Genomic DNA, 26,728 nt, shown 5'->3' with positions numbered 1-26,728 from the left:
AGGCGTCAGTACGTCATTCTTTTCCATAGCAGAATAATAGTCTGTTATATGGCTACACCACATTCTGTTTATTCATCTGATAGTGGACATTTTGGTTACTTCCACCTTTTGTCTATTGTGAATAGTGGTGCTTTGAACATTTGGATGCAAGTTTTTGTTTGAATACTTGTTTTCAATTCTTTTGAGTATATGCCTACAAGTGGAATTGTTAGGTCATAATGCAATTCTATGTCAACTTGTTGTGGAACCATCGAACTCTGTGTGACTGCAACATTTTACATTCCCCCCAGCAGTATACGAGGGTTCCAATTTCTCCACATCCTTGCCAACATTTGTTATTTTCTGCCTTTTTAAAAAAAAATTATAACTGTCCTAGTGGGTATAAAGTGGTACCTTACTGTAATTTTGATTTACACTTTCCTTTTTTTAATTTAAATTCAATTAGCCAACATATGGTACATCATTAGTTTCAGATGTAGTGTTCAATAATTTATCAGTTGCCTATAACACCCAGTGCTCATCACATCACGTGCCCTCCTTAATACCCATCACCTGGTTACCCCATTGATTTGTACATTTCCTAATGACTATTGATGTTAGGCATCAGTCCATGTGATTGTTGGTTATTTGTGTATCTTCTTTGGAGAAATGTCTATTCAAGTCTTTTGCCCATTTTTAAATTATGTTATTTATATGTTTGTTGTTGATCTCTAGGTGTCCTTTATATATTCTGGATACTAGACTCTTATTGGATATATGATTTACAAATACTTTTCCCATTCAGTTGGTTTTCTTTTCACTCTCCCAGTTGTATCCTTTGAGGCACAGAGGTTTTTAATTTTAATGTAACCCACCTTATCTGTTTTTTCTTTTGTTGCCTGTGCTTTAATTGTCATAGCTAAGCAACCATTGCCAAGTCTAAGGTCATGGAGATTTCCCCCTATGTTCTCTCCTCAGAGTTTTATAGTTTTAGCTCTTATATTTAGGTCTCTGATCCATTTTGAGATAATTTTTTGTATGGTGTGAGGTCAGGGTTCAACATTATTCTTTTACATGTGGATATCCAGTTGTCCCGGCATCATTTATAGAAAAGACCATCATATCATTTTATTCATAGTCATTCAGCATGTTTCACTAAGAGATAAGAATTTTTTTACATAACTACAGTACCATTATCACACTTTTAAAAACCCTCATATTTCCTTAGTATCATCAAATATCTAGTCTGTATTCAAAGCTTTAATTGCCTCAAAAATTTTAAGAGCTTTGGGGAAAAAACTCATATCCAGATAAGTTGCATCCCTTGCAAATTGTTGGTATATCTTTTTAATGTTTTTAAGTCTATAGATATCCCCCCCATCTCCTTTTTTCCTTCTTGCAATTTATTTGTTGAAGCAAGTGGGTCATTTGCCCTGTGGAGTTTCCTGTTCTAGGTTTTCTCGATGTATCCCCATTAGTTAACGTGTTCCTCAGTCCTCTGAATTTTCTGTAATCTGGTAGTTGGAACTAGACGCTTGATCAGAGTCTAGGGTTCTTTTGTTTTGTTTTTTGTTGTTTGTTTGTTTTTAGCAAGGCTACTTCTTAGGTGATGTTCTTATTCTAATTGAGAGGCAAATACTGTCTGGTCACTTCTTATGTTTTTTATGTTAGCAGCCATTGATAATCAGTGCTTAAATTCATTAGTTTGTCAGGGACTATGAAATAGTGATATTTTAATTCTATTATGTCCTCTTCATTTATTACATGGAATGACTGCATTTTATAAAGAGAAGATCTGCCCCTTTTAATTACTTAACTATCCAGTGCTAAAACTTGTCTAAGAATGTAGTGTAAATTCTTGATTCTTTCCCTCTATTTACCAGTCTCAAAGTAAGCCAATGCCTGTTATATTCTTTTTGAGGGCTGTTTGTTAATGCATTTAGGTAAGTTTAATGTGTTTCAAGCCATCGCAGTTCTTATTCTTATTGATGCTCAAATCATCCCATCTTTGGCCAGTGAGAACCTCTTCAAGTTGACTCTTGAGTTCTTTTCTAACATGACCCATATATGTTCTTTGATTGCTTCCTGACTATCACGTATGATAATTTTACAACTCTTACGCATTGCAATGGGGTCTATTGTGGCACTTCTCAAATTTCCTTACAAAACCTCCTGAGAGGTCTCTTTACTTCTACGGGTACTCTGGAGAAGATGGTAGGGTTTCCCTACCCTTTGTGCAATCGTAAGGCCAGTCAGCAAAGGCATTGGAAACTTGTTCATGAAACTCATGTCAGGAGTTTTCCTGAGTTTCTATGAGGCATACATGGTGTTGATGTTAAGAATGTTCATTTGGACAGAGTCAAAACCATCAATGTGATTTTATGATGGGTCCATTTGAGTTTTGTTTCTAGTGTCTACTCAGAGATCGATTGCTAGTTATTCTGAATTCTTTTCATATAATTACGAAAAAATGTAAGTATTTAATAATAAGATGCCATTTGTTGAAGACCTTTCTTTCTTTCTTTTTTTTTTTTTGAAGAAAAGGGAGAAAGTAAAGAAATGGATGTGTTTCCTAAACCTAGAATATGGAAGTAAAATCAGATGAATTGCTTTTCCTCTTCTAGTCTCTATTTCTCCATTAAGTAAGGGAGAAGATTATGTTCTGCCTATTTGATAAAGTTGGTGAGTGCTGTAATGAGTTTATATTTATAGAGAACTTGAAGCTTTTTGGATGAAAGGTGCTAAATTAAGGCTTATTGTTTATTGAATTTATTTGATGTGTCTAACCTCCTGGGAACATTTGCTGAAAGTTAATTAAAAACAGATAGTCCCCACTCTGACAGCTTACAGTGCCACTTACAAACCAATAGCATGAACAGTGTATACTTTATTGTCCTAGTGTCAGATTGCCTAGAAAACCATAGTTCTTTCAGACAGGGGAATGATCCACTTTTGTAGGAAAGGTAAGATCAATTGCTGGATAAAAACACAGAGATATTCTCAACTACATCTGAACCACCTAGCTGCCCTCATTTTTAAAAGTACTTAGAATATGGGGATTTCCCTCAATTTCCAATTATAACTTTCAGGTTGGAAAATTAAAAATCATCTTTCTTTTCCATCACTTTGGAAAGAAATTAAGATATGAGTTTATGTTTTCTACACTGTCTTATGATCACTTCTTCTTTACAGGAGTGGTATTCTAAAACAGCCAACTGGAATGACTTATGCTTTCTTAACCCAGCCCAGCAAACGCTGTGAAGTATAATTATAATAATGGCATGTTTGCTTCCTTTGCCAGTTGGTGATGGAGTTTTGTGGCGCTGGCTCTGTCACTGACCTGATCAAGAACACAAAAGGTAACACCTTGAAGGAGGAGTGGATCGCATACATCTGCAGGGAGATCTTACGAGTAAGTGACAACACGGAGTATCTTGGGAGGTGTTGAACTTTCCACTGACATTCACAAAAGTATTGCAGATGTTTGTAAAGCATTATTCTAACAGTGATGGTGCTAGCGGTAGTTTTGGGGTCTGCTCACATGAAGGTGAGAGCCATTCTGAACAGGCCATGGGCGCTCTCATTTGGAGGGCTAACACCGGGTGACTTCCCTTAACAAGGGATTCATTTCCCACGATATTTCCAATTAGAAATCTGATTTTAGAGCATAGAGATAAGGTCTCACTTAGGAAATGAATTTTTTAGAGGTATTTTGATTACGCATTTGAATTTTCCATTTGTGAAAGTTTATGACGAGTTTAAGGGTTGAGTGACATGTACCATTTTAGCATATAGAACCTAGTTTAACTGATTTTAAATTTTAAAAAAAATTCTTTAAGACTTTGTCAGTTAAATTGATCAGAATAGCTGGATGAGACTAAGTCTGTTTGTCCAGTTTTGCCTACTGATCTCAGTCAGGCAATCTGGACAATAGTGTCATATTTACTGAGCTCAGTTCAGGGAGAAGAAGGTAATTGGTCATATTTTAGTTCAGTCAGACTAGTTTAATTATCTCTTGCTACTGATATGGAGGCTATTGTGTGTTCACTGAGCATTCTTACTAGATGTGCGTGGCAATCTATTTATACGCTCTGCCTTCTTAACCTAAGGGAATAAGTTAAAACTATTTTCATGATGTGTCCAAGATACACTTTTGAGAGACAGATTATGTGCTGTGAATGGATGGAGGGATGGATAGATGGGTGGATTGAAAGACATTAAAAATATTCAAACCACATAAGGCAAAAAAAACAACAACAATGAACAGAAAGTGAACTTTAAAAATAACATTTATAATAGCATAAAAGTCAAATACTTAGAAATAAACTTACAGAAAGATGTGAATGACTTCAACACTGAAAACCACAAAATATTACTGAGAGAAATTAAAGAAGACCTTAATAAATGGAGGTGTATACCATTTCACAGATAAGAATACTTACTATTGTGAAGATGTGATTTCTCCCTGGTTTGATCCATGGTTTCATTGAACTCCCCATCAAAATCCCTCTAGGTATAGCTGTGGATATTGACAAGCTGAGTTTTCAAACACTATATGGAAATGCAAAGGGCCAAGAATAGCCAAGGCAATCTTGAAGAAGAAGAATAGAGCTGGAGGATCTATGCTGCCAGTTATTGAGACTTATTATAAAGCCACTAAGTAAATAAGACAGAGTGGAATTGTCACAAGATAGACAAATGGCCAGGGGAACAGAATCGAGTCCAGAAACAGACCCACTTCATCTGGACACCTGATTTATAGCAAAAGGAGCATTGCAGGGCATGGGGAAAGGGTGCTTTTATCAGTAAATAGTGCTTGGTCAATTGAAGAGTCATGGGAAAATATGAAACTTGATACCTGCTTTATACCATATCCAAAAATTAATTCCAGCTGGATAAGAGATATAAATGTAAAAGATGCAAAAAATAAAGCTCTTAAGAGCAAACATCGGATAAAACATCCATGGCTTGGGGTGGGCAAAAAGATTTCTGATACAGAACACAAGACAAAATTTGAGCAGGAAACAAGGAGGTATGGTTGCTCCTTTCCTTCACATCTGACATTTATTTTTGAGTGTTGAGGTGCTTTTGTGTAAACTTCATTTGAATTTCTGACTTAGAATTTCACTCATTTAGAGAAAGCACAAAGGGTTATTTAGGCATCCAGACGACCCAGTGGGGCCAAGAATACGTTGGGCCTCCAGGGCTGGTTCTGCAATATACCTTTCTGCTCTGCTGGGGAACCTTGGATGGGGAACCCTGGGGGTCAGCCATGGGCTCTCCAGGGTTCTGAAAGCAGCAGGATGTTTCACCCGATGACTCTCTCAGTACCTGATTAGAATGTGTGAAAACAGTGTTTTCTTCTTTCTTCCAGTACATTTTCCCAAAAGATACTGGCATTTGAGATAAGGTGACTCATGGGAAGGGACATTCAATCACAAGAAGTTTCAGAGATAACCTTCCACGCATCATACGATATCATTAACTACAATGTTTGGCTCACTTATGTGTTCTGGTACCTGCTTCCAACTGCTTTGCTAGTGAAGGAGTGTGAGGATCTTTAGTCCCTCTAAGTATTCATGGGATATTAATATGTTGTAAAACCATACATTTTACTCTGCTTGATGTCTACCTTGAGCTGAACTGACTAGAGAGGAAAGGTAATTTTTTTAAAACCCAAACCAGTGGTTCAATTTCTCACATGGTTTGTGTTTACTGATCTTCCTGAATATACACATGGATCTTTTTTGGGCATCCAGATTCTTACGCTGAGTTTTTTCAACAAAAGAATTTGGATATTATTTTTGTTTCTTTTTGTGTCAACTTCATCTTTCCATGCCAGGGTTTTTTCATTATGGAGGAAATTAAAAGTACAGAAAATTATAAATAATAAAATGACAATACTTGAGGATACAGTACCTTAATTAGCAAGTGTTAGCATAATATAATTTGCTTCAAGACTCCAATTTGAGATTTTTTTAGGTTATACTTTGAGAAATGTATCACTACCTTAGAGCAAGTCCATAGATTTCAGAACTCACACCACAAATAAACCAGAGAGAGAAATGGAACACAGTCAGTTTTGGATGTCATCAAATAATTATTTCATACAATGAACACAAAGTCACAAATATCATAAAGCACTAAAGATGATAGTTACGGATGCCAACAAAGGAAATAGAAACTGTTGTTTTCTTTTTTTAACGTGAGCCACGTTGGCTAAAGGCAAAGGGAAATTTCTTGTCTGGTCTGAAAAAATACTTTATTGTGCTTAACTAAAATTATATGATATAATGTAACTTCTAACTATTTTTTTTCCTTCTAAGTTTTTATTTAAATTCAAGTGAGTTAACATAGAGTGCAGTATTGGTTTCAGGAGTAGAATTTAGTGAGCAACTTTTAACTCTTGAATTCAAATATTGCTTTAAAAAAAAAGTGGAGGACTTAGTTAAATCAGGTTAGTTTTCTGTACAGAGACTATAGATATTCCTGTTACAAACTAGCAAAGGCAGGCAGTCCTCACTTTTCATAGTACTGTTAGCTAAAACTCGTGCATGCCAGATCCACATCCTTGTCCTCATGGGTCCATGCTACATGAGATCACAGCTGATAGGCAAGCAGTTCACTTAATACAGCAGCATGCATTGCAAAGACTGCTTCTGTATGTCAGTTGCCATTGATCAATTGCCTAGTTTAGAACCGCACTATACACATGTGGAAGACCTGAGTATGATAGTGAAAGTACCAAAAAAAAAAAAAGTATCTCTGGGTGAGTTTGCATCTTTTTTGGATCATTGACAACCCAAATAATTTATTTGCATCTTGGCTTATGTTCCCGTTAACCCTTCTCAACTCTTTGTTACTCCAGGGGCTGAGTCATCTGCACCAGCATAAAGTGATTCATCGAGATATTAAAGGGCAGAATGTCTTGCTGACTGAGAATGCCGAAGTTAAACTAGGTAAGAACAGAATCCAGTGAGCCTAGGAATTGAAGGAATTGATAGGATTATTTCAACAGCTGGTTGGTTTTGTTGTTGTTGTTTTATTTTGTTTTTAGTGAATGTAAATTTGTCACTACGAATTTGGAGGTCATTGTACTAAAGAATGAAAAGAAAAATGTTTGTCTATTTCAAAACATTTTCTAAAAGCACCTGAGGAGTGAACTGGTATACAACATGGCAGACAGAACCATTTGCTTAATACATAGATATAATTGAGGTTTTCTTAAGCAAAAACCCTTTAGATTAGAAGTGACTGACCTTGAAATGGTTTCCTATATCTCACCATTTGTTGACTTTGTTGCTGCTATAACAGAATGACCCATTTTTTACTGAAAGATATCCACAGTTAGACATATTTAGAATAATGAATCCCTGCTATGTTCCCATATGTTTTAAGTTATATTTACATCAACTTCATTATTACCTAGGGCACCTGCACAAAAGGGGTGTTCAGTATTCAATTTTGTATGCATGCTGGTTATCCTACTTCCATTTGCTGGAGTTATCAGTGAGGGAACCCTTTTCCTTGGTGCTGGGACTGTCCAGATAAGGTAGAGAATCTCCACATGCTCCACAATCTCCACCTGCTTGGTGTCTATGAGTAAGAGCACGAATCGACAGCTATCCCTAGGATATGCAATTTGTCATCTAGAAAGGAGTTATTGGCCATATGATTGTTTATTTCCAAAGAGATTGAAATACGTCCTATGTTTATATCCCAAACATTTGCTCTTGCCTTTTTGTTAAAATATATAATTTCCATTTTTTTCAGCATTTGGGGCCAAACTTTCATCTCATGAATATTCCCTTTTATTTTTTTTTTTAAGATTTTATTTATTTATTTGACAGAGAGAGAGACAGCGGGAGAGGGAACACAAGTAGGGGGAGTGGGAGAGGGAGAAGCAGGCTTCCTGTGGAACAGGGAGCCCGATGCGGGGCTCGATCCCAGGACCCTGGGATCACGACCTGAGCCGAAGGCAGATGCTTAATGACTGAGCCACCCAGGCGCCCCATGAATATTCCCTTTTAAAACAAAAGCATACATTACTTAAGGAAGGCGTGTGTGTATGTATGTGTGTGTGTATACATATGTTTGTACGGACTGCCTAGATAATCTTTCCTCAGAATAGTCACTCATCACTAATTAACAGTCACTTGTTGAGAGAATATTATGTCAGGCCCTGTACACAACACTTACATCACAGCAACTCTATGTAAATATCATCACCCTCATTTTATAAATTTGGAAACTGAAGCTTAAAGAAGTTGATCTGCTAGCCCCAGGTCACATCACTAGTAAGTGGCAGAATTGGGTTGCAAACTTACGCAGTCTGACTCCAGAAACTTGGCTCTTAACCACTTTCTTTGTATCCCCTAAGTATCATCTTTTATGGTAAACAAGCTGGCTTTTGATTTAACACCTGTGTTTGGCCCCTACGGACCCTTGGCTTAACCAAATACAACATTTTGGACTTCCCTCATTGGTACACTTTACCCATTTATACATGCACTTTAAAAATAGACATTCAGAATAGCTAAAAGGAAGAAGCAACCCAGTTGGCCATCAACAGATGAGTGGATAAACACAACATGGCACTTACATACAATGGAATATTATTGAGCCTTAAAAAGTTAGGAAATGCTGACCCATGCTCCAACATAGATGACCCTTGAGGACATTATGCTAATTGAAATAAACCAGTCACACAAAGACAAATACTGTATGGCTCCGCTTATATGAGGTACCTGTAGTAGTCCCCATTTATAGAGACAGAAAGTAGAATGGTGCTTGTCGGGCTGGGGAGAGGGGAGAATGGGGAGTTATTGTTTAAATGAGTACCGAGTTTCAGATTGGGAAGATGAAAACGTTCTGGAGTCAGATGGTGGTGATGGTTACACAACAATGTGAATGTATTCAATGACACAGAACTGCAGACTTAAAAATGATTAAAATTATAAATTTTGTGGTATGTTTATTTTGCCACAGTAAAAAAAAAAATGCACATTCGTTTTATCATCATATAAGGATCATAGACTTTATTCATTTGTCTTCTCTTAAATAGTGGACTTTGGCGTCAGTGCCCAGCTCGATCGAACAGTGGGCAGGAGAAATACCTTCATCGGGACCCCTTACTGGATGGCACCAGAAGTCATTGCCTGTGACGAAAACCCAGACGCCACATACGATTTCAAGGTTTGACTTCTTCATTTTCTCTTCGTGTGTCTTCATTGACTCACATCTCATCCTGAGTCTTGCAGTGGGAGAATTCTCACGTGCCTTTGGGCCTATGATTTATGTAATCCAAAGGGAGAACTGAAAAGCATTATTTGTACTTAAAATGATAAGACACTCAAGTGAGAATCTTTTCCATGAATTCACCCATTTTATCTGATTGCCTCTTCGTAAAAAATGTTGAAACCGTTTTCTATATTCTCTTGAACTTACTCTTGTTTCTTATTAGAAAATAGATTTCTTATGGAAGGGTTGAATCACTATATTGTGCACCTGAGACTAATATTACACTATATGTTAACTAACTGGCATTTAAATAAAAACTTAAAAATAGACAACAAATTTCTATTTTGATTATAGTTTAGATTTTTAACTATATATGTATATATATATACATATATATGTATGTATGTACGTATATATATATATGTATATTCTGAGAGCTTTTTATGTTTAAAAAAAGCCAATCTCTTGTCTTGGGTCATCTTTTTCTGGTTAAAAATAGACTTCCTCATTTCTCCATTGCTCAAAGTTTAATTATTGAAGTTCCTTTTCAGTGAGAACAAATGAAACAGGTTGTTGGTAGCTACTTCATGGTATTTCTGTAGCCTATCATGCTGTTTCATTGAAATTTGATTTGTAGCTTGTTACTTTGTGTGATAAACTGGCAATTTGCTAATAAATTCAAAGCAGTGTTTAAGTAGATGGTGACAGTTGTCCCCTTCTCCAGGAAGCCCCCTTCTATTCCATTCTGCTAGCCAGTAATCAAACATAATTTGGGGTTACTATCCCATTGATAGCTGCAATGTCAGGTGACATTGTGGTCATGAATCGTGGCTGAAAGTTGAGACGTTAAAATTGGAGGCAAATGGGATGTAGGAACTGTGGGTTTTCAGTGTGATAGATGAAGAGATATGCTGTGGTCTTTGTGTAGACCACCGCACAAGCTTGGGCAAAATCTCATACTACCTAGGCTGGTTTCACAGGTGTGTGGACTTTTCACCAAAGGATTTTAGTGGTCACCTCCACTTGCCCTCCTCTTGCAGAAAGGAAATTGAAGCCAGAGGTCTTTGCAAGTGCACACCAAGTTACTGGGCTTCTCAGAGTCGGGACTTGAACCCACATCTTCCAACTCTCTTTTCAGAATATTACCAATATATTACCCTGCTCCTCTATGATGTACTCCTATATAAATCTCCAACTTACCCACAAAACAGCTTCCGAACAGTATATTTGAAGAATTTCTCTTTTAAAGAACATTTTTAGTTCTCCACATGTGGGGTTATTATTGAAATCAGGTCACAAAGATGCAAACATTGCAATATCTTCGGGACCCAGTAGCTCAGGGCATTGACAAAATGATTGGCCTCTTTGGAGAAATGCAAACTGAAAGTCTAAAACCAAAATAATCTCCTGTAAATGTCTTCCTTCTCTCAAAGTTAGTCACCGTAATAATCTGACAACAATCTGTCTGAAAACAGCTGCCGAGTTAAAAATTAACCTCTCGCCAAAATAAATGTCATTTATTTAAACTGCTAATGATAAGTATATTTAAATAATTTAATTTGCAGATCCCTTCAGAGGAGCCACTACAAAATATATGTCCCAGACCAGATATGTGTATTGTAACTGGCTATAAGTAATTCTTCAAACAATAGTTGTACTTAGCAAATGCTAACTAGTTTGCTTCTGGACCACAGATATTTCTGACTGCTTTATAACATACCGTGGAGAATCAGGGTGTTTCACACTTTTACCCTTAGTTTAGCCTTCTAACTATTCTGAGTGGCTGTACTGTATGTGCGACTTCTTTTCGGTGACATAAAATAGGTCCCTGTGACTTAGTTGTTTTCAATAACATAAAAGAGGACTGACTTCCTTCTGGCAAAGCCAAAGCTTAGAATTATACTGATATCTTGGTCCTCCTTCCTCAGATTAAGGCTAAGGAATATGGTTTGGGATCAGTGAAAGAATTTAGAGCCCAATGCATAATTCTAGGTGTGGACAAACCCTGGTGTATGAGTACCCACGGGGGGGTGAGGGAGCATCATGCTGCACAGGGTGATTTCAGAAGTACTTGAAGGTCCATGTGACTATACAAGTATCCTGAGACATTAGTAAACTGAAGATTAATTTCTGTATCTTTTATTAAAAAAAATGAGGAATCCTGAAGAGAGAAAGTTTTGCTATATTAGTCATTTAGACCTTAGTGAGAATTACTTTGTTAGGATTGTTATGAGTGCAGGTGGTACGAGAGGAGGAAGAAGCCATGGCAAGAATATGAGCCTCACCAGTCATTGTCATGGGTACAAGAACGGGCAGGACAAAAGGGTGAATTAGGAAGACTGGGCAGATAGGAAGTTTTGAGTGTTCTTTGAAGATTTATTTCAACCGCTTCACACTTCTCCAGTGGACCAGAGAGGCAGCGATTCTGGAAATATAATCTTTCTGCTTCTTTCTTGGCACCAGATTTTATCCTTTTTTCTGTTCACCATTCTTAGGAATGTAGTCTGTCACCAGGAGACAACTTGACAATATGTTGCCTTTTGAAACCATTTCTTTATTCCCTCAGAACATATTTATTAAATACCCACCACGTGTAAAGAATGAGCCAAGCTGCATCTGTACATGCAGTTTCTGACACATAAGTTCGTTTGCAACCCCGTCCAAGTTTAGGCATTTGGTACTGTGCATCCGTTTGACCCAGCGTATCTCCCAGCCTCAGAAACATATGTCAACACTTTGTGCTCTTGTGTGTTGTAGATACTTGCCACCTAGGGGGTATATTTGCAATAAAAGATGACTTGAAAGCCACCAGGCTTTGTTAGATTTGACAGAAGCCCTTCCTTGAAAATAAAGACCAACATAAGAGAAGAATATAGTTTTGTTTTATTATTTGATTTATTATTTATTGATTATCAGCTACTATTTGAGATATCTTGAGATGTCTACTATTTAAGATGTCTTCAAAGACTGCTATAGATTTTTCTAAAAACTACAGTAATTCAATAAAAGAAAGGCCTCTGTAGGAAGGTAGTCTGAAGAGCTCATGCTTTTCAGTGCAATTTGCTTTTGTCTGATACCTACCAGGCATTGTAAGTACCTGATTGAAAATATCCCCTCTCCTAAGGAGCATCAGAATCTCATATGCCTGGTGTGTTCACTTTCCCCTAGAGGCCCTTCATTTCTTGTTTTCAGAAATTCTGTCAAAACACTTCAAGGAAAAGGAAAGGTTTCATTTTTCTGATAAGTATGTGGGGCAATAATGGGCGCTTTCTCATTTAATAACAAGCATTCAAAAGATTTAAAATTAATAAAACTGTTCAAAATTCCTAAGCTGTTTAAATTGTTATTTTTTGAAATTTGAATTCCCATTCAGATGGGACTTGTCAAGTGTTTTATAGTCCTATGTATCTATTGCTTTAACAGAACTACTCACTAATGAAAGTTCTCTGCAGCCAAATTCTCAGCAATAGGGAACTGGTGGACTGAGGCCAAGAGCATCTGGCCAGTGGAATATGGTGCAGCCATTTAAGCCATGGGGCAGCTGAAGCTGGACAGATCCGAGGATAGAGTGTTAGATGCGAAGAGCAGCTCACAGTATATATAATACACACGGTCTAGTCTTACTCACCCCTCCCGGGTGGGAGTGGAGAGCTTCAGATTTTTCTTTTATGTGTTTTTATATTTATATATATATTTTTTTATTTTATATATTTTTCTGTCCTGTTCCCCCCCATAAGCTGACCTTGCTTTTATATTAAATTAGCAAAGTAAGAGAAGTCCAGTAAAATGGCTTAGCCCCTCACCCGCCCCCCGCAACTCCCCAATCCTCTGGCCTGACCTGCACTAATGTTGTGTATTAGTCACCTCGACTGTGCTTATGAGACTTTGCGCACAGGTGCCATGGATCATTTGCAGCCATAGGTGTGTCCTCCAGGCTTGGGTGGTGAGTGTTGTACTCGGGCTGTAGAGCGAGCACTCATGCTCCCGTGTTACACATAATTGGCTTTAATCAGGCAGGATGGAAGGAGAAATCTCGACCAGTCGGGCGTCAGCAAGATTCATACAGGGTGTGATGCAAGAGGACAGTATTCAGATTGCAGAATGAGATTTACATCCTCAAGCAAGGCCTGGCCTCTGACTACTGAGAGTCAAACAAAGCCCCCCCCCGCCCCTTATTCAGAAGGAGGGAAGGATGACAGAGATACCATGTTATTATCACCAGTAAGAAGCTGAACTTGCTCTTAAACGCATTCCTTGTGGCTCTGCATTCCCATCCACCTAAGAGTCCTCGGTAAGACACAGCAGTACCCCCTCGGCCCCCTTCTGCGCATCCCCAGCTGAAGGTAATAAAGCTATTCTAACGTTTCCCCTTGGGTCAGATAACAGATGTAGATGAACGAGGCACTGAAGATTCCTGCTCTTAGTTTGTTTTACGTGGGAAATGGAATTATTAATCACTGCCTGTGCTTGAACATCCTCAGTGACCCTAAGTGACTCGCCACCTTGGCTCTTTGTATGGAATGTAGAATATAAGTGTATGGCCTAGTGAATCAGAGTGAAGCTTTCGAAGTCAGACAGGACTGGTTTAAAATGTAGACTTTGCCTCCTGCTTGCTTTGTTACCTGGGGAATTTATTTAAACCTTCTCAAGCCTCTATGAAATGGGAATAATAAATCATATATTACAAGGTTGCATTAGAATAAAGTGAGCTAACGTATATAGAGGAATGAATTCAGTGCCTAACACTTGGTAGCTACTCAACATATGATAGTTGATATTTAGTGTTTGTGTGTCATAGGAAGGTACTGCTATTTGGGGCCTTTTTTTTTTTTTTACCTAAAAAAGCCAACAACATCACATGAGCCAAACCTCATATTTGTCTTACACACCTTTAGTTGTCTGCTTATGTTGAGTCAGAATCTGCTTCTCCATAACTTCTACCTCTAGGTTGCTTCTCTTAGGGCCCACACCCAATAAATATAATTTCCTTTTTCCAGCTGGAACATTTCCACAGAGAGAATAACAATAAGTCACAACAGAAGGCTGTTTTCTGGTCCGTGAGACTTGGTAGAGTCCACCATCCTGGTCATACCTGTTATTACGCTATTGTCTGTCAAGTCTAGACTACCTTGCTACCCTCTGCTTTGGGATAATGGCGCTAGCACTCAGCGAACCACATTTCTGCCTGTCCATCTGGCTTCCTATGAGGCTCTGCCGAGAAAGGGAGACCGCGAGGCTGGAGGAGGCAGGATGCGCCCTTTCCTTTGGCTTCCTGTAAACCTCCCGCATCATCTCGGTGACTTCTTTGAGAGCCATGAAGTGACAGAGCTCACTGCCCCCGTCCCTGACCCCGGTGTGCTGGCTGCCTGGCAGCCAGTGATAACAATTCCAGTGTTTATGAAATACCCACTATTTGCACTGCATGGTGTTAAGTGCTGTGTGTGTGTGAGTGTATATATCACCTTACTGAGTTCTGGTATTAACCCTGCAAGACAGGTGTTCTCTCCACGTTCTAGGTGAGGAAATGGGCTCCGAGGAGTTAAGTGGCTTGCAAGCTAGTTGTCAGAGCGGAGAGTCAAATCTAGGTCTGTCTGTCTAGCGTGAGCTCTTTCTGCCTCTTCATGCACACAGAGGGGAGGGGGGCTCTTTACTGTGCCCCCGTAACCCTCTCTTTTCCGTGTGTGATTGGTTGAGCCATCTGGAAGTGTCCTTTTCTTCACAGGTTGGGCAGCCCAGCCCCAAAAGGAATGCTCTTTTGCTGTGTTCAAGTGGCCTGCGTGCCAGTTGACCCCCCACCCCACCCCCCGCCCCACCAGCAGAAGCTGCGTGCTCGTCTCTGGCTTCTCAGAGGCGCTAGAATTTGTCTCTGTTCCGTTTGTAATGCACACAGGACTGTGGCTATTAATCATGCCACAGGCCAGGCTGCACAGCGCCTCTGGAATAATGAATTACCCAGCTCCTGCCAAAATGAGGCACACCATGGCCACAAAGGAAACTTATCTCTCCCTGACTCTCTCCCCATCTTGTTCCTCCCTCTTCCCTTTCTCATCTCCTGTGATCTGTCTTGCCAGTTGTAATTGGAACATTTTCTCCCGTATTTAAGTTCTGAAGTGTCTTTGGGACTTGCTAATGTATCCAAAGGCTTAAAACAAGTCCCATCAAGGACGTTTATTGCTGTCTAGCATAGGCAGTTAAGCGCAGCTTACAAGCAGCTCTGGGTATATATGGCCAGGAATGTAAATGTTCCTTTTGGAAAAGAGGAGAACCCGGGGCGGGGGGGAGATATTTATATATATATATCTATATATTTATATATGATCCTAATGGTGATATCAAATGAGGGCTTAAAGAAGAAGCAATTTCTGGCCTGGTCATGTGACAGAGGGTACACAGGACTTGGGATGGTGTGACCTTTGGTTTGAAGGGGTTGTTTTGGGGTTTGGGTGGGGAAGCTGCCTCAGAGGGGATCTAAGATGATGTGTCCTGAATAAGAGAAACCTCTCTCTCTCTTCACTGACTTTTCCTGCTTCCTGTGGGGTAAAACCAGGATCACCTAACAACTGGGACCTCTCCATTTTCCTACTGTCAGAATATGTTCCCTCAAATTACTGCTGTATACATATTATCACTAAGAACGCTTCTGGTTGTTCTTATGTCTCTTACATCATCAGAAGTCTAGAGGCAGGCCGTCCAGGTTGGTATAGTGGCTCATTGACGTATTCAAAACGCAGGCTCCTACCATTCCGCCCTGTCATAATTAACTTATTGACTTATTGCCTCATGGTTGCAAAATGGATGCTGTAACTCTGGATGTCATGTTTTTCTTCAAGGCACTACGAAGTGGGAAAGAGTTGTCAAGACACCAACTGTATTTGTCCCTCGTATCAGGAAAAACAAAAGCTTTCCCCGAAGCTCCCGGAGGATGTTCGCTTGTGTCTTATTGGCCAGAACTACGTCCCATCCTTACCTGCCCTCCTTAGCTGCAGGGAAGTCTGGATAAACAGCTTAGTTTTCCTACACTCTGAGAATGCCTGTGCGGTTAGCCAACAAACGAGGTCTGCCACAACCAGAGAGAGGGGACACATAGAAGACTGTATTGGGCAAGCACAGGCAGTCCCACCTAACAGTAGAGAAGAAGGAGATTCCTATGCTGGAGCTTACAGTGCGACTGAGACTGTGCCAGGCAGCAGACCTGTGTGCATGCGTGTTGCAGTTAGCTCTGTTGTACGCTGAGGAAGCGAAGCTCTGAGCAGTGTTCCGCAGGTAGCTAGGAACCTGGCTTTGAATCCAGGCCCGTCTGACTTCAAAGACTATTCACGCTGCCTCTGGGAAGTGGAGGCCAGTTTCCTAGCACTGGCCTTTGGGGTGCCTCACTGAATCTCAGCACCTTCGTTGCATCTCTAGCACCTTCAGTTACCTGTAAACAAATTAGGAATTTGGAACAATTCTTTTATGGGCCCCTCATAGGTTTTATTTAAAAGATGAATACTCAGGTTTTTATGTCGTGATGACAGTTAAAAGAGAAGTGGTCTGGGAGGCAGGAGACGCAGCCCTGCTCTAAACCCGGCGCTGAGTTGCTCTGTGGTCTTGGGGACGTCCTTTCCCCTTGTCTGTGAAATGGAAGGTTGGAGATGCCCTACGAGGAGTCTAACAACCTTAAGACACAAGTTTTGCTCCTTTCCGTCGTGGGTCTTTCATCTGTTCATTCATTCAACGATTATTTCTTAAGTGCCTACTATGTGCTGGGTGCCGCTCTAGGTACTTGGAATATACCGGGTAACAAAACGAAGATCCCTGCCCTTGTGGACCGTATGTTCTATCTAGTCTGTGTGCGCTGGGGGCAGGGGACACAAACAGTAAACACAACACATTATAGATTAGGGATGAGTAAATTACACAGATGTGAGAAGGTGATTCGTTCTCTGGGGGACAAAAGTGGGAAAGAGAACAGGGTCTGGTAGGGCCAGGGGAGACATTCAGGGGTCTGCACTGAGAACATGGCATCTGAGCGAAGACTTTATTACGGAGAGGAGGGTGTCAGCCAGCACACAGTTAGGGTCGTGGCTGCAAGCAGAAGGGATAGCTAGAGTAAGGACTCGGGGGCAGACGTTTGCCTGGATTTTCTGCACAGTTTTTCCCCAGCTGAGGACTGGCCTGGAGCTCTTCTCACCCCAGCCCTGTCATTTCCTTACAGAAGTGTTGGCCTTCAGTTGGCTTTCAGACCAGCTCAAACTTCCAGGAGTTGAAGGCCACTTAAATTTGACCCTGCTGTGGCCCTTAGGGACAGAGAGCCTGGCCACCACCTCTATATTTGCACCTCATTGCACATGACAGAAACACTCGATTTCTGGAGATGGAGGGAAAATGGTAGAACCACCAAGTCCTAGAGATATTGAAATCCTATCAAAATAGCACAGCCTACCATTTCCAGACTATTCCTGCTGTGTTTCCTGTTTAATGCCTACTGCACCATGAGTGACTCAGTGTTTTTGTCGTGTTCTCAAATGACTGTCTGTGTTAATCAACCCTAAAACCCCAGGTCCTCGAGACCTGTGTTTTCTGCTCTACCAGTTACTGCTCCTGCGTCAGCCTGTAATAGTGGCCTGGGCCTTCCCATTAGCTGCAGAGGGGCCTCCCTAAGCAAGGCCAGGAGTCCGCAGGAAAACTCAGTCACTTGCTGGGCTGTGCAGACGTGTGTGTGTGTGATGACAAGAGGAATACATCTTGAAATATAACAAAGAGAAAGGGTAAGAGGTGCCTTCTTGAGTTGTGTTCCATGCAGAGAAGTGACTTGGGATCTGAGAACAATGGTATTGTGCAGGTGTGTTATTATCCCAAGTTGAACTGAGAATGTGTATCATGTGAACAGACTGATAGGCTCATGAATTAAAAGAATCTCCCCTTGGTCCTAGTACAGGCTTAGTGTGTGCCCTGGCCACCTACTCTAAAGTAGATATGACACTTCAGGCAAGAGGCTAGACCCCCCTGCAGAAAGTCCCCTCCATGTATGTGTGGGTCTCTGTCCAAATACTGAACAGGGCTGGGTGTCACTCACAGGATACTGAGAAGTTTAGTTCTGGGTAATGGCTCAGCATAGATTTCATAGTCCCTTTTCTAGGTGTATCTCCTTTCTTGTGGTCTTGACATTTGTTTGATGGGAATAGCAAGGAAACTTAACTTTGATCTCTGTAATCTGCGTGAGGTTACAGGAGAGAATTTGGAATACCATGCAAAATGCTGGATATATTGAAAATGAAAAGAGGATGAAAGTCTTCATCAGGATTGTAGGCCATTGAACCAAATTCCACATTGTGTGTCCTTACCAATATGCTGGGGCATTGAAGTAGCAAGCCTCTCTTCTGGGGTTTCCTAACCTGGTTTCTCCCTTCTTTTGATTTGCTCCCTCCTGTGCAATACGTAGGGACAACTCAGCCATACACACAGAGTGGAAGAGAAGCATACTGTTGCAGCTGCAGACTGCACAGGCAGGGGTAAAGGCAGTAGTCTAGAAAATTCTGACAACAACGTAAAAGTCAGTCTTACCATAAGAAAGAATATAAGCGTACAGGTTCTCTGTTTTACATATTGTCTACTTACAAGATAGGCGGTATTGTTCATTCATTCAGCAAACATATCAAGCACCTCCCATGGTGCCTGGCTCTGTCCTGGGCACTGGAGATCTATCAGTGAATGCCACCACCCAAAAGTTTCCCTGTCCTCATCTTATTTGGTTAAACCATCTGAAATTGCTGTCTTTGTAGGTCAAGGCAACCCACTAAATATGCATCTACTATATGATTCAGCCATTCCATTCCTAGGTGTTTACATAAAAGAAATGAAAGCATATGTCCATACAAAGACTTGTACATGAACGTCTGTAGCAGCTTTATTTGCCGTAGCTCCGACTGGAAACACTCCAAGTGTCCATCCACAAGTGAATGGATAAACAAAGTATAGTAAGTATATCCACACAATGGACAGCAGTCGGCAGTAAAAAGGAATGAAGTCCTACTACACACTGCAACAAGGCTGGACCTCAATCCATTACGTTCGCAAAAGAAATGGAATGATTTAATGTCTATAAAGCTGCAGAAGATGCAAACTAATCCATAGGGACAGAAAGCAGATCGGTGGTTGCCTCGGAGCAGGAACTGGGTCAGGGGACAGCAAGGGCAGGAGGGGAGACTGCAAAGGAACAAGGGCAACCTTTTGGGGGTGCTGGATATATTTACAATGTTAATTGTGGTGATGCTTTCACAGGTGCATACGTCTCAAAACTTGCCAAATGATACACTTTAAAGATAAGCAGTTAATTATATGATAATTATACCTGAATAAAGGTGTTAAAAACAGTCCAATCATACCAGTTTCGTATGGTTCGATCCATAGATAAATTTTGGTGATCAATTAATTTTTAAAACCTCATATTCATTTTTCACATATTTACTGAAAATCCACCATGTGTCAGATCATACCGTGAAAGATGCTATCCATGAAAAGAAAAAAAAAATAAAATAAAAGGCTGTCCCTGCTTTTAAGCTTCGTGGGTGAAACGGGTTTGTAAAGGAATGGCTTTCCTACAGGGAGCTGTGGAGCAATTACCCGCTGAAGCAGCTTATTCTTTGTTGCCTGCATTTATGCATGTGTGTGTGCCTTCGTCTCTTTCAGAGTGACCTGTGGTCTTTGGGAATCACCGCTATTGAGATGGCAGAAGGTGCTCCCCGTAAGTACCTTCCTGTGGGTGAGATCTGTTGCTGGGCTGCTCTCTGCAGGTGCGGAGCCTTCTTGCCCGTGCCAGGGTAGCTTTCCTTCTGCTACGCCAAGCCCGGCGTGGGTTCGAGCTGGCATATTTAGAAAGCAAAGTCACCTTAGCTCAACCAGGAACCCATTCATTTCAGAGCCATGTGAGGATCCTGTGTTTAGAGAAAAAAAGAAAGAAAAGGGAAAGGAACTCGGGGGATCTGGTTTGTTTGACAGATTCCACGCGTCGTTTATTCTTGAACTGCTCTTTACCTAACGCAAAACGGGGGCCAACCCACAAAGTCTGTAAACTCCAACTTAACAAAAATCCAGAACTCATTCTCAGTGCGCGAGTTACGCAAACTCTTGTACTCGGTTGCTCTCACTCCTAATACAATACTGCTGTTTAGATTTTTAGGTGGGAGCCAGAGCGGCCGGGGCTCCGGCCATCCGGGGAAGGTCTGAAATGTCTTGCGCTCTGGAGCGTGGGTGCTGTAGAGCGCCTCCGTCAGGCGCGTGCTGGCCATGACCTTGGGCTATGCGGACTTCCGGCAAGAAGCGCAGCTCACCAATGGTCTGGCTGCTGCAGCAGCCCCCAAGCCCCGCCCCACCCCACCCCCTATTCAGTGTCCTAGCATGGCCCGCATATAAGGCAGACCTTTTTCTCGAAGACACGAGATGCCTTCGTAGGCAACTCTCACTCCTCAGTTCCTCCGCTTGGTTTCCTCAGGCGGCAGGACAGTCTAGCACACTTCCACCTACCTTGTCTGCCTCTCGCTTTCACTCCGATCAGACTTGCAGAGCAATGTGACAGCTCCGCCAACCTGCCCTGGCCCCCTCCCCACTGCCTCTCAGGCAGAAATTTCCCCTGGAACTATTCTCATGTGGTTAGTGCAGCCTTGGCGTCCGCTTTCCGGAGAACCTGAACCCAAAACGGCCCCCTTCTGTGCATGGCAGGTCGTTTGGCTCACACGGCTGTTTATCTTCATGTTATCATAGCCTTTGTATTTCTCACTCTAGAGTTGGTGGAATTCATCCGTAGCATGATTGATTTGGAGTGTTTGTTGACAACATTCCCCTCATTGGCAATGCTAATAGGCATTTATGAATCCAAAAAATCATATATTGCAGTCTGAAATATTATCCTCATATTATCATTCTTGATGAGTAGTAGAGGGGGCTAAAAATAAATTTCTACCCACAGAATCTTTTAGCTTTCAGGGAGAATATATTCTTACTCTGGGCACAAAGGAAAAGATAGCCCTGGAGGTTTAAAAAGTAAACTAGTGAAATATTTTGATTAAAATAAGAATGCATGAGTGCTTTCTCTATAAACCATAATGCCATGTTTACAGGTTGAGATATTTTAATAACTTTTCTACCAGACCCTCTTTGCGTCGATCTCTCTGTTCTTCCTGGGGCCAGTGAACAAACAAACAAACAAATGAACAAAAAACAGAAACGAACCTGTCATGAAACCTGAAAAGCCATCAGGATATTTGGAAATACAGAGAGGAAAGTGTTCTGGTCGAGTGCTTTATACTCTAAAAAAATCTATGTAGATAGCATTGCATGTGTATGAGCCTTCAGTGTATAAGAAATAGACCATCTATCTTTCATTTTATGACTTAGGCTTTTGCTAATTAAAAATAACCTACCGTCTCCATTGTAGTTTTTATCTTGATGTTGTTTACTCTGAATCTGAGATGGTTATTTATAGCAAAGCAAAGGCTTTGACGCTTTAACTTAGCTTTCTTAAATATGGAGTAGAAATAGAAATGTTAACAATGTCCAGTTGAAATTTTATGAGACTTCTGTAATTAGACATCAGCTCTCTTAAATGCTAAACACGTAGAAGCTTTGCGATCTTCTGGCTTTGCTCACTGGGCATGTGTGGCCTCAGAGCCATTTGGCCTGGGTTTGGCCTCCTAACCTGAGCTGGCCCTTGCTTTGGTCTCTTGCAGCTCTCTGTGACATGCACCCCATGAGAGCCCTCTTCCTCATCCCCCGGAACCCAGCGCCTCGCCTGAAGTCGAAGAAGTGGTGAGTTTGGTCTTCTTTGGTGCTTTGCCGATCCAAGGGCAGGGTTTTCCTGCAATGCTCTCTTGGAAGAACTCAAATCCTTAGGTCCAGCTGCATGATGAGACCAACACATACTGAGACCTGGTGAGTGATTTTCCATAGGCTGTCACTCATCTTAAAGCACATATTAAGTACCTACTATTTGCACTGCAAGTCTTTATCACCATACCCTTCAAGGTAAGGAGGTATTAGCTAAAGTGAGTAGTGGAACCCAAGTAATAACATGAAAGCTCTTTGATTTATCATCCACCTGAGAAATATCTTGCCTGGCAGCACAAGACATCTCATCAGAGGGGGTGATAGTTCCAAGAGTCAGCCGGTTAGGTTGGCTGGCTTTTCTTCTACTCCTTAAGATGGTAATTCTGTGAGTGCCTACACATACCTGGTTATATGAGGGATGATTTCACTGGTCTGCACATAAATATTTGTAGTATTTGTTTTTACTATTGCTTTCCCTTTATGGCATGTGATACCGGCTTCCACTTTGGGGCAGTGATACAAACTTCCCATTTAATAAACTTATTCACATAAAAAAATTTGACCTAATTTAAAGAAAAATACCAAGTGGATGCTAGGATGGATGATGCAAAAGTCTGGTTAAAAATTGTGTTGGCAGTGGGGTACCTGGGTGGCTCAGTCGGCTGAGCGTTCTGACTCTTGATCTCAGCTCAGGTCTTGATCTCACAATCATGAGTTCAAGCCCTGTGTTAGGCTCCAGGCTCAGTGTGGAGACAAACAAACAAAAAATTGTGTTGGTAGTATACGATTGACTCAAGTTTGGGAAATACAGTTCTATGGTTAGACCAGAAGTTGGACTTTTGTGTGTACTTATATCGGGGTCTTTGTACCTTATCATCGCATAACAAAAATCCACGGCTCCTTTCTTCCCCCTGTGTATATGGTGTATCCTGATACATACCAATACATCCTTGAATCTCTGATTGTCCTGGCCTGGGGCCAATTCCTGGACCGCTTATGACCCTCTCTCTTTTTCTAGAGATGTGTTCTGGGCAGTTAGAGCATGAAGGCTCAGGACCTTTCTGCCCCTTTTCATACTTCATGATCACTTCACTATCACCCTTGACTGGGACCCTTATGTTCCTCCCCTTCCCCACCCACAGCCTCACCCTCTGCAGTCTAAATTACTACAGTCACCTAATTGTGACATAGAAACCCCGGTGTGACAAGAGAAAGGCACACGGCACAGAGAAGAGAGGGAACCAGCCAGAGGGGACCGGAAGCCCCGAGTTGCCGAGTTGCCGAGGCCTGCCGAGGAAGAGCTTGAGGGTTGCTATGGGCAACGAGGGGCAGAGCAGCCCTGCTCCTCCTTCTCACTCTGGAGGGTCACTGTGTGAGCCTGCTGTTCTCTCCCCAGCAACAGCCTCCCATTGGGCCCCCGTACGGCACATGACCAGCAGGGCCTGGACGCCCTGCTTCCTCCCTTCTCCCCGGAACAAGCTCCCAGGGAAAGAATCCGGCTCAGTTCCCTCCCAGGAAGCATCAGGAGCACTGCCAAGCCCTCTGCCAGCTTGCTGCTTGTCCTTTGAGCCAAGCCTCCCTGCCCCCCGTCCCCCAACACACATACACTGTATGCAGTGGGCTTTACTTACCCCGTGCCCTCCCTCCCTTGCCACTCCCTGCACCTGCTGGAGATATTTCCAGGGTTCAGCCCACAGAGTGCAAACTGGCCATCCACACATGTGTTACGTTTGGTCAGCACAAGTGGCCACACACTGTGTCTCAGAAACATTGATATTAATTGCCAACTTCTAGAAATCTGGTGATTGAGCATCACATTCAGATTTTGGGCCTCTTGTGCAAAGATGCAGCACCCTGCCCGGCCAAGTGGCTCCCTTTTAGGGTACCAGATGGCTCTTCTGCCCATCGCCACCTCTCCCCAGCTCCGAAATTGGTCACTGCGCTTGTCCTGTTTTCCTCTTATCCCCTTTGCATGACCTCTCTGTCTCCTTAGAAAAGTGAATGAACAGCCCCTGCACTGCGGTTTTAATTTTCATTGACCCTGCTCCCAAAAAGATCAACTCTGCATTGACCTTGTTTGAGAATGAGGAAAATACAGGCTGACTTTCCTGCTTCAAACCTTTGACAACAGGAACTAATTCTGGTGGTGCTGTCGGGAGCTGAGTCAGTCCAGGGACAGTGAGGAGGCCAGGCCTCCATCTCACCCGGCCTCCCTGACTCTGAAGGAAAGCCAGTTAGGAGTGTGAGTGCCACACTGCCGGACAGAGAAGGGGAAATGACTTGGCTGTTTGAGAGAGTGAGTGGGAAAACAGAAGCCCTGGTGAAGAACTCTGTCTCACTCAGAACCTGGCCTTTATAAGATGGCCATGCAGCCGACCCAACCCCCACACAGGATGTGGCTCCCAATTCTCTGCAATAGAATTCTACTTCAAAAAAAAAAAAAAAAAGATATTTTTTTATCTATTTGACAGAAAGAGAGAGCACAAGCAGGGGGAGCGGGAGAAGGAGAAGCAGGCTCCCCACTGAGCAGGGAGCCCGATGTAAGGCTCTATCCCAGGACCCTGGGATCACGACCTGAGCCAAAGGCAGATGCTTAACCGACTGAGCCACCCAGGCGCCCCAATAGAATTCCACTTTTTAAGTGAAAATATTTAAGCACTGAAGAGTACTTTCTTGAATGACCAGGTCCAAAGTGATTTGAAATAAGTTAGGGTTTCTTAATCTCAGGAAACAAACTGAAGGTTGCTGGAGTGGTGGGTGTGGGAGGGATGGGGTGACTGGGTGACAGACATTGGGGAGGGTATGTGCTATGGTGAGCGCTGTGAATTGTGTAAGACTGTTGAATCACAGACCTGTACCTCTGAAACAAATAATACATTATATGTTAAAAAAAAAAAAAGATAGTAGGAAGGGAAAAATGAAGGGGAGGAAATCAGAGGGGGAAACGAACCATGAGAGACTATGGACTCTGAGAAACAAACTGAGGGTTCTAGAGGGGAGGTGGGCGGGGGGATGGGTTAGCCTGGTGATGGGTATTAAAGAGGGCACATATTGAATGGAGCACTGGGTGTTATACGCAAACAATGAATCATGGAACACTACATCAAAATAAATAAATAAATAATAATAATAATAATAATAAATGTAAAAAAAATAAAATAAAAATGCTCAAAAAAAAAGAAGTAAGTTAAGGTTTGCTTTAATATGCCCTAGTGTTTGGGAGGAAGTGAAATATTTTATTTATTTTCTTTGTATTTTTTAAAGGAGAGGATCCCTCTCCCCATCCATCAAAAGAAACAAAACTCCAAAATGTTCTTTTTCTATCCAGCTATTCTCTGCCGAATGAATTACACTGTTCTTAGGGTATATATCAAAGTGATGCCAAAGGGCGGACACCACTGTGGTAGAAACAGGCCATGAACTCTTTATGATAAGCATTCAGTTGAGGGCCATTTCCAACTAACTTGCTGAACCTACAACATACAGGACATAGAAGGCATACGCATGTTGCAGACTCAGTAATGTTTTATATGTGTGTGTGTGTATATATTTATTATATAGATATAAATTTAATCTTAACCACAACCACACCAGGCAGATGCTTTTAGTCCTCATTCTGTAGCTATAAGACTGAGGCTTGGGTGGGTCATGTTCCTTGCACAAGTCTGTACGATCTTTTAGTTTCCCAAGTTTGTAACCCCCATTCTCTCTACTGGGTCATCCGGCCTCTTAAGTTCAAGGTTTGAGTGTTAGAGAATGGGGTACTAGTCTTTCAGTTGAACATTTTTTTCCTGTGCCTTAATATTAGGGAAAGAAAGGCAGCAGCACTACTCTTTGTCCCTTTGTTGTGGGGGTGTGGGGGGGGAGGAAAGCACCCCCACTCACCAGAACCTGGCCCTTTCCTCCCCCATCAGTGAGATGAGGAGCGGCCTCAGTGCCAAGGAGGTCATGTGGTCAGGGCTCCAGTCAATGCCCAGGTGGCCCAGCCATTCAATAATTAGGTCTCCGGGAGGATTCTAACCTCAGCTGAATTAGAGGCCAAGGATGCTCTCGGCCTCTGTCTCCATGTCACCGTGGGCAAATGCGCAGTAAGTTGGGACTCCCGTTTCCTCCTCCTGTCTCTAAACATGGCCAGACTCCACCCACATGGGTCAACCATCTCCTTCAGCACATTTCCTCTCCTTTCTCTTCCCACCATGTGGAAGAGACATTTCACTTCCTCCCAAACACTAGGGCATATTAAAGCAAACCTTAACTTCTTTTTTTTTGAGCATTTTTATTTTATTTTTTCTTTTTTTACATTTATTATTTTTATTTATTTATTTATTTATTTATTTATTTATTTATTTATTTATTTATTTTGACGTAGTGTTCCATGATTCATTGTTTGCGTATAACACCCAGTGCTCCATTCGATACGTGCCCTCTTTAATACCCATCACCAGGCTAACCCACATGGTGCCCTTCCCTGCCCTACTCAGTGCTATAGTCTCCTGCAGGATGTTCTGGAGAAACTCGGGGGGGACTTCATTCCTGTAAAGGACAGTTGGTCTTTTTCTTTTCCCACGCTCTTTAAATGTGAAGATTCCAACAGGCAAAGAAACGCTTGATTGAGATCATTAGAAAAATCATAAGTGCTTCCGGGTATTATAAAAGTCTGATGAATCACTGACCTCTACCTCTGAAACCAATATACATTATATGTTAA

At 41.6% G+C, this 26,728-nt stretch overlaps 1 protein-coding gene across 8 annotated transcripts in view; it reads left to right on the top strand.

The window, feature by feature from the left end:
- TNIK (TRAF2 and NCK interacting kinase) overlaps positions 1–26,728 on the top strand; it is a 355,853-nt gene that overhangs the window by 226,376 nt on the left and 102,749 nt on the right. For all 8 annotated transcript variants that reach the window (XM_081829593.1, XM_081829620.1, XM_081829611.1 and 5 more), the window contains exons 5-9: positions 3,281–3,391; positions 6,848–6,938; positions 9,044–9,174; positions 19,888–19,942; positions 21,924–22,002. In XM_081829593.1, the coding sequence (XP_081685719.1) occupies positions 3,281–3,391; positions 6,848–6,938; positions 9,044–9,174; positions 19,888–19,942; positions 21,924–22,002 (467 nt within the window). The remainder of the gene's footprint in view (positions 1–3,280; positions 3,392–6,847; positions 6,939–9,043; positions 9,175–19,887; positions 19,943–21,923; positions 22,003–26,728) is intronic.

The sequence above is a fragment of the Leptonychotes weddellii genome, chromosome 1, assembly GCF_054177405.1.
Source record: "Leptonychotes weddellii isolate Sample4059 chromosome 1, ASM5417740v2, whole genome shotgun sequence".
Taxonomy (NCBI): Eukaryota; Metazoa; Chordata; class Mammalia; order Carnivora; family Phocidae; genus Leptonychotes; species Leptonychotes weddellii.
This window is presented reverse-complemented; position numbering and strand designations above follow the sequence as displayed.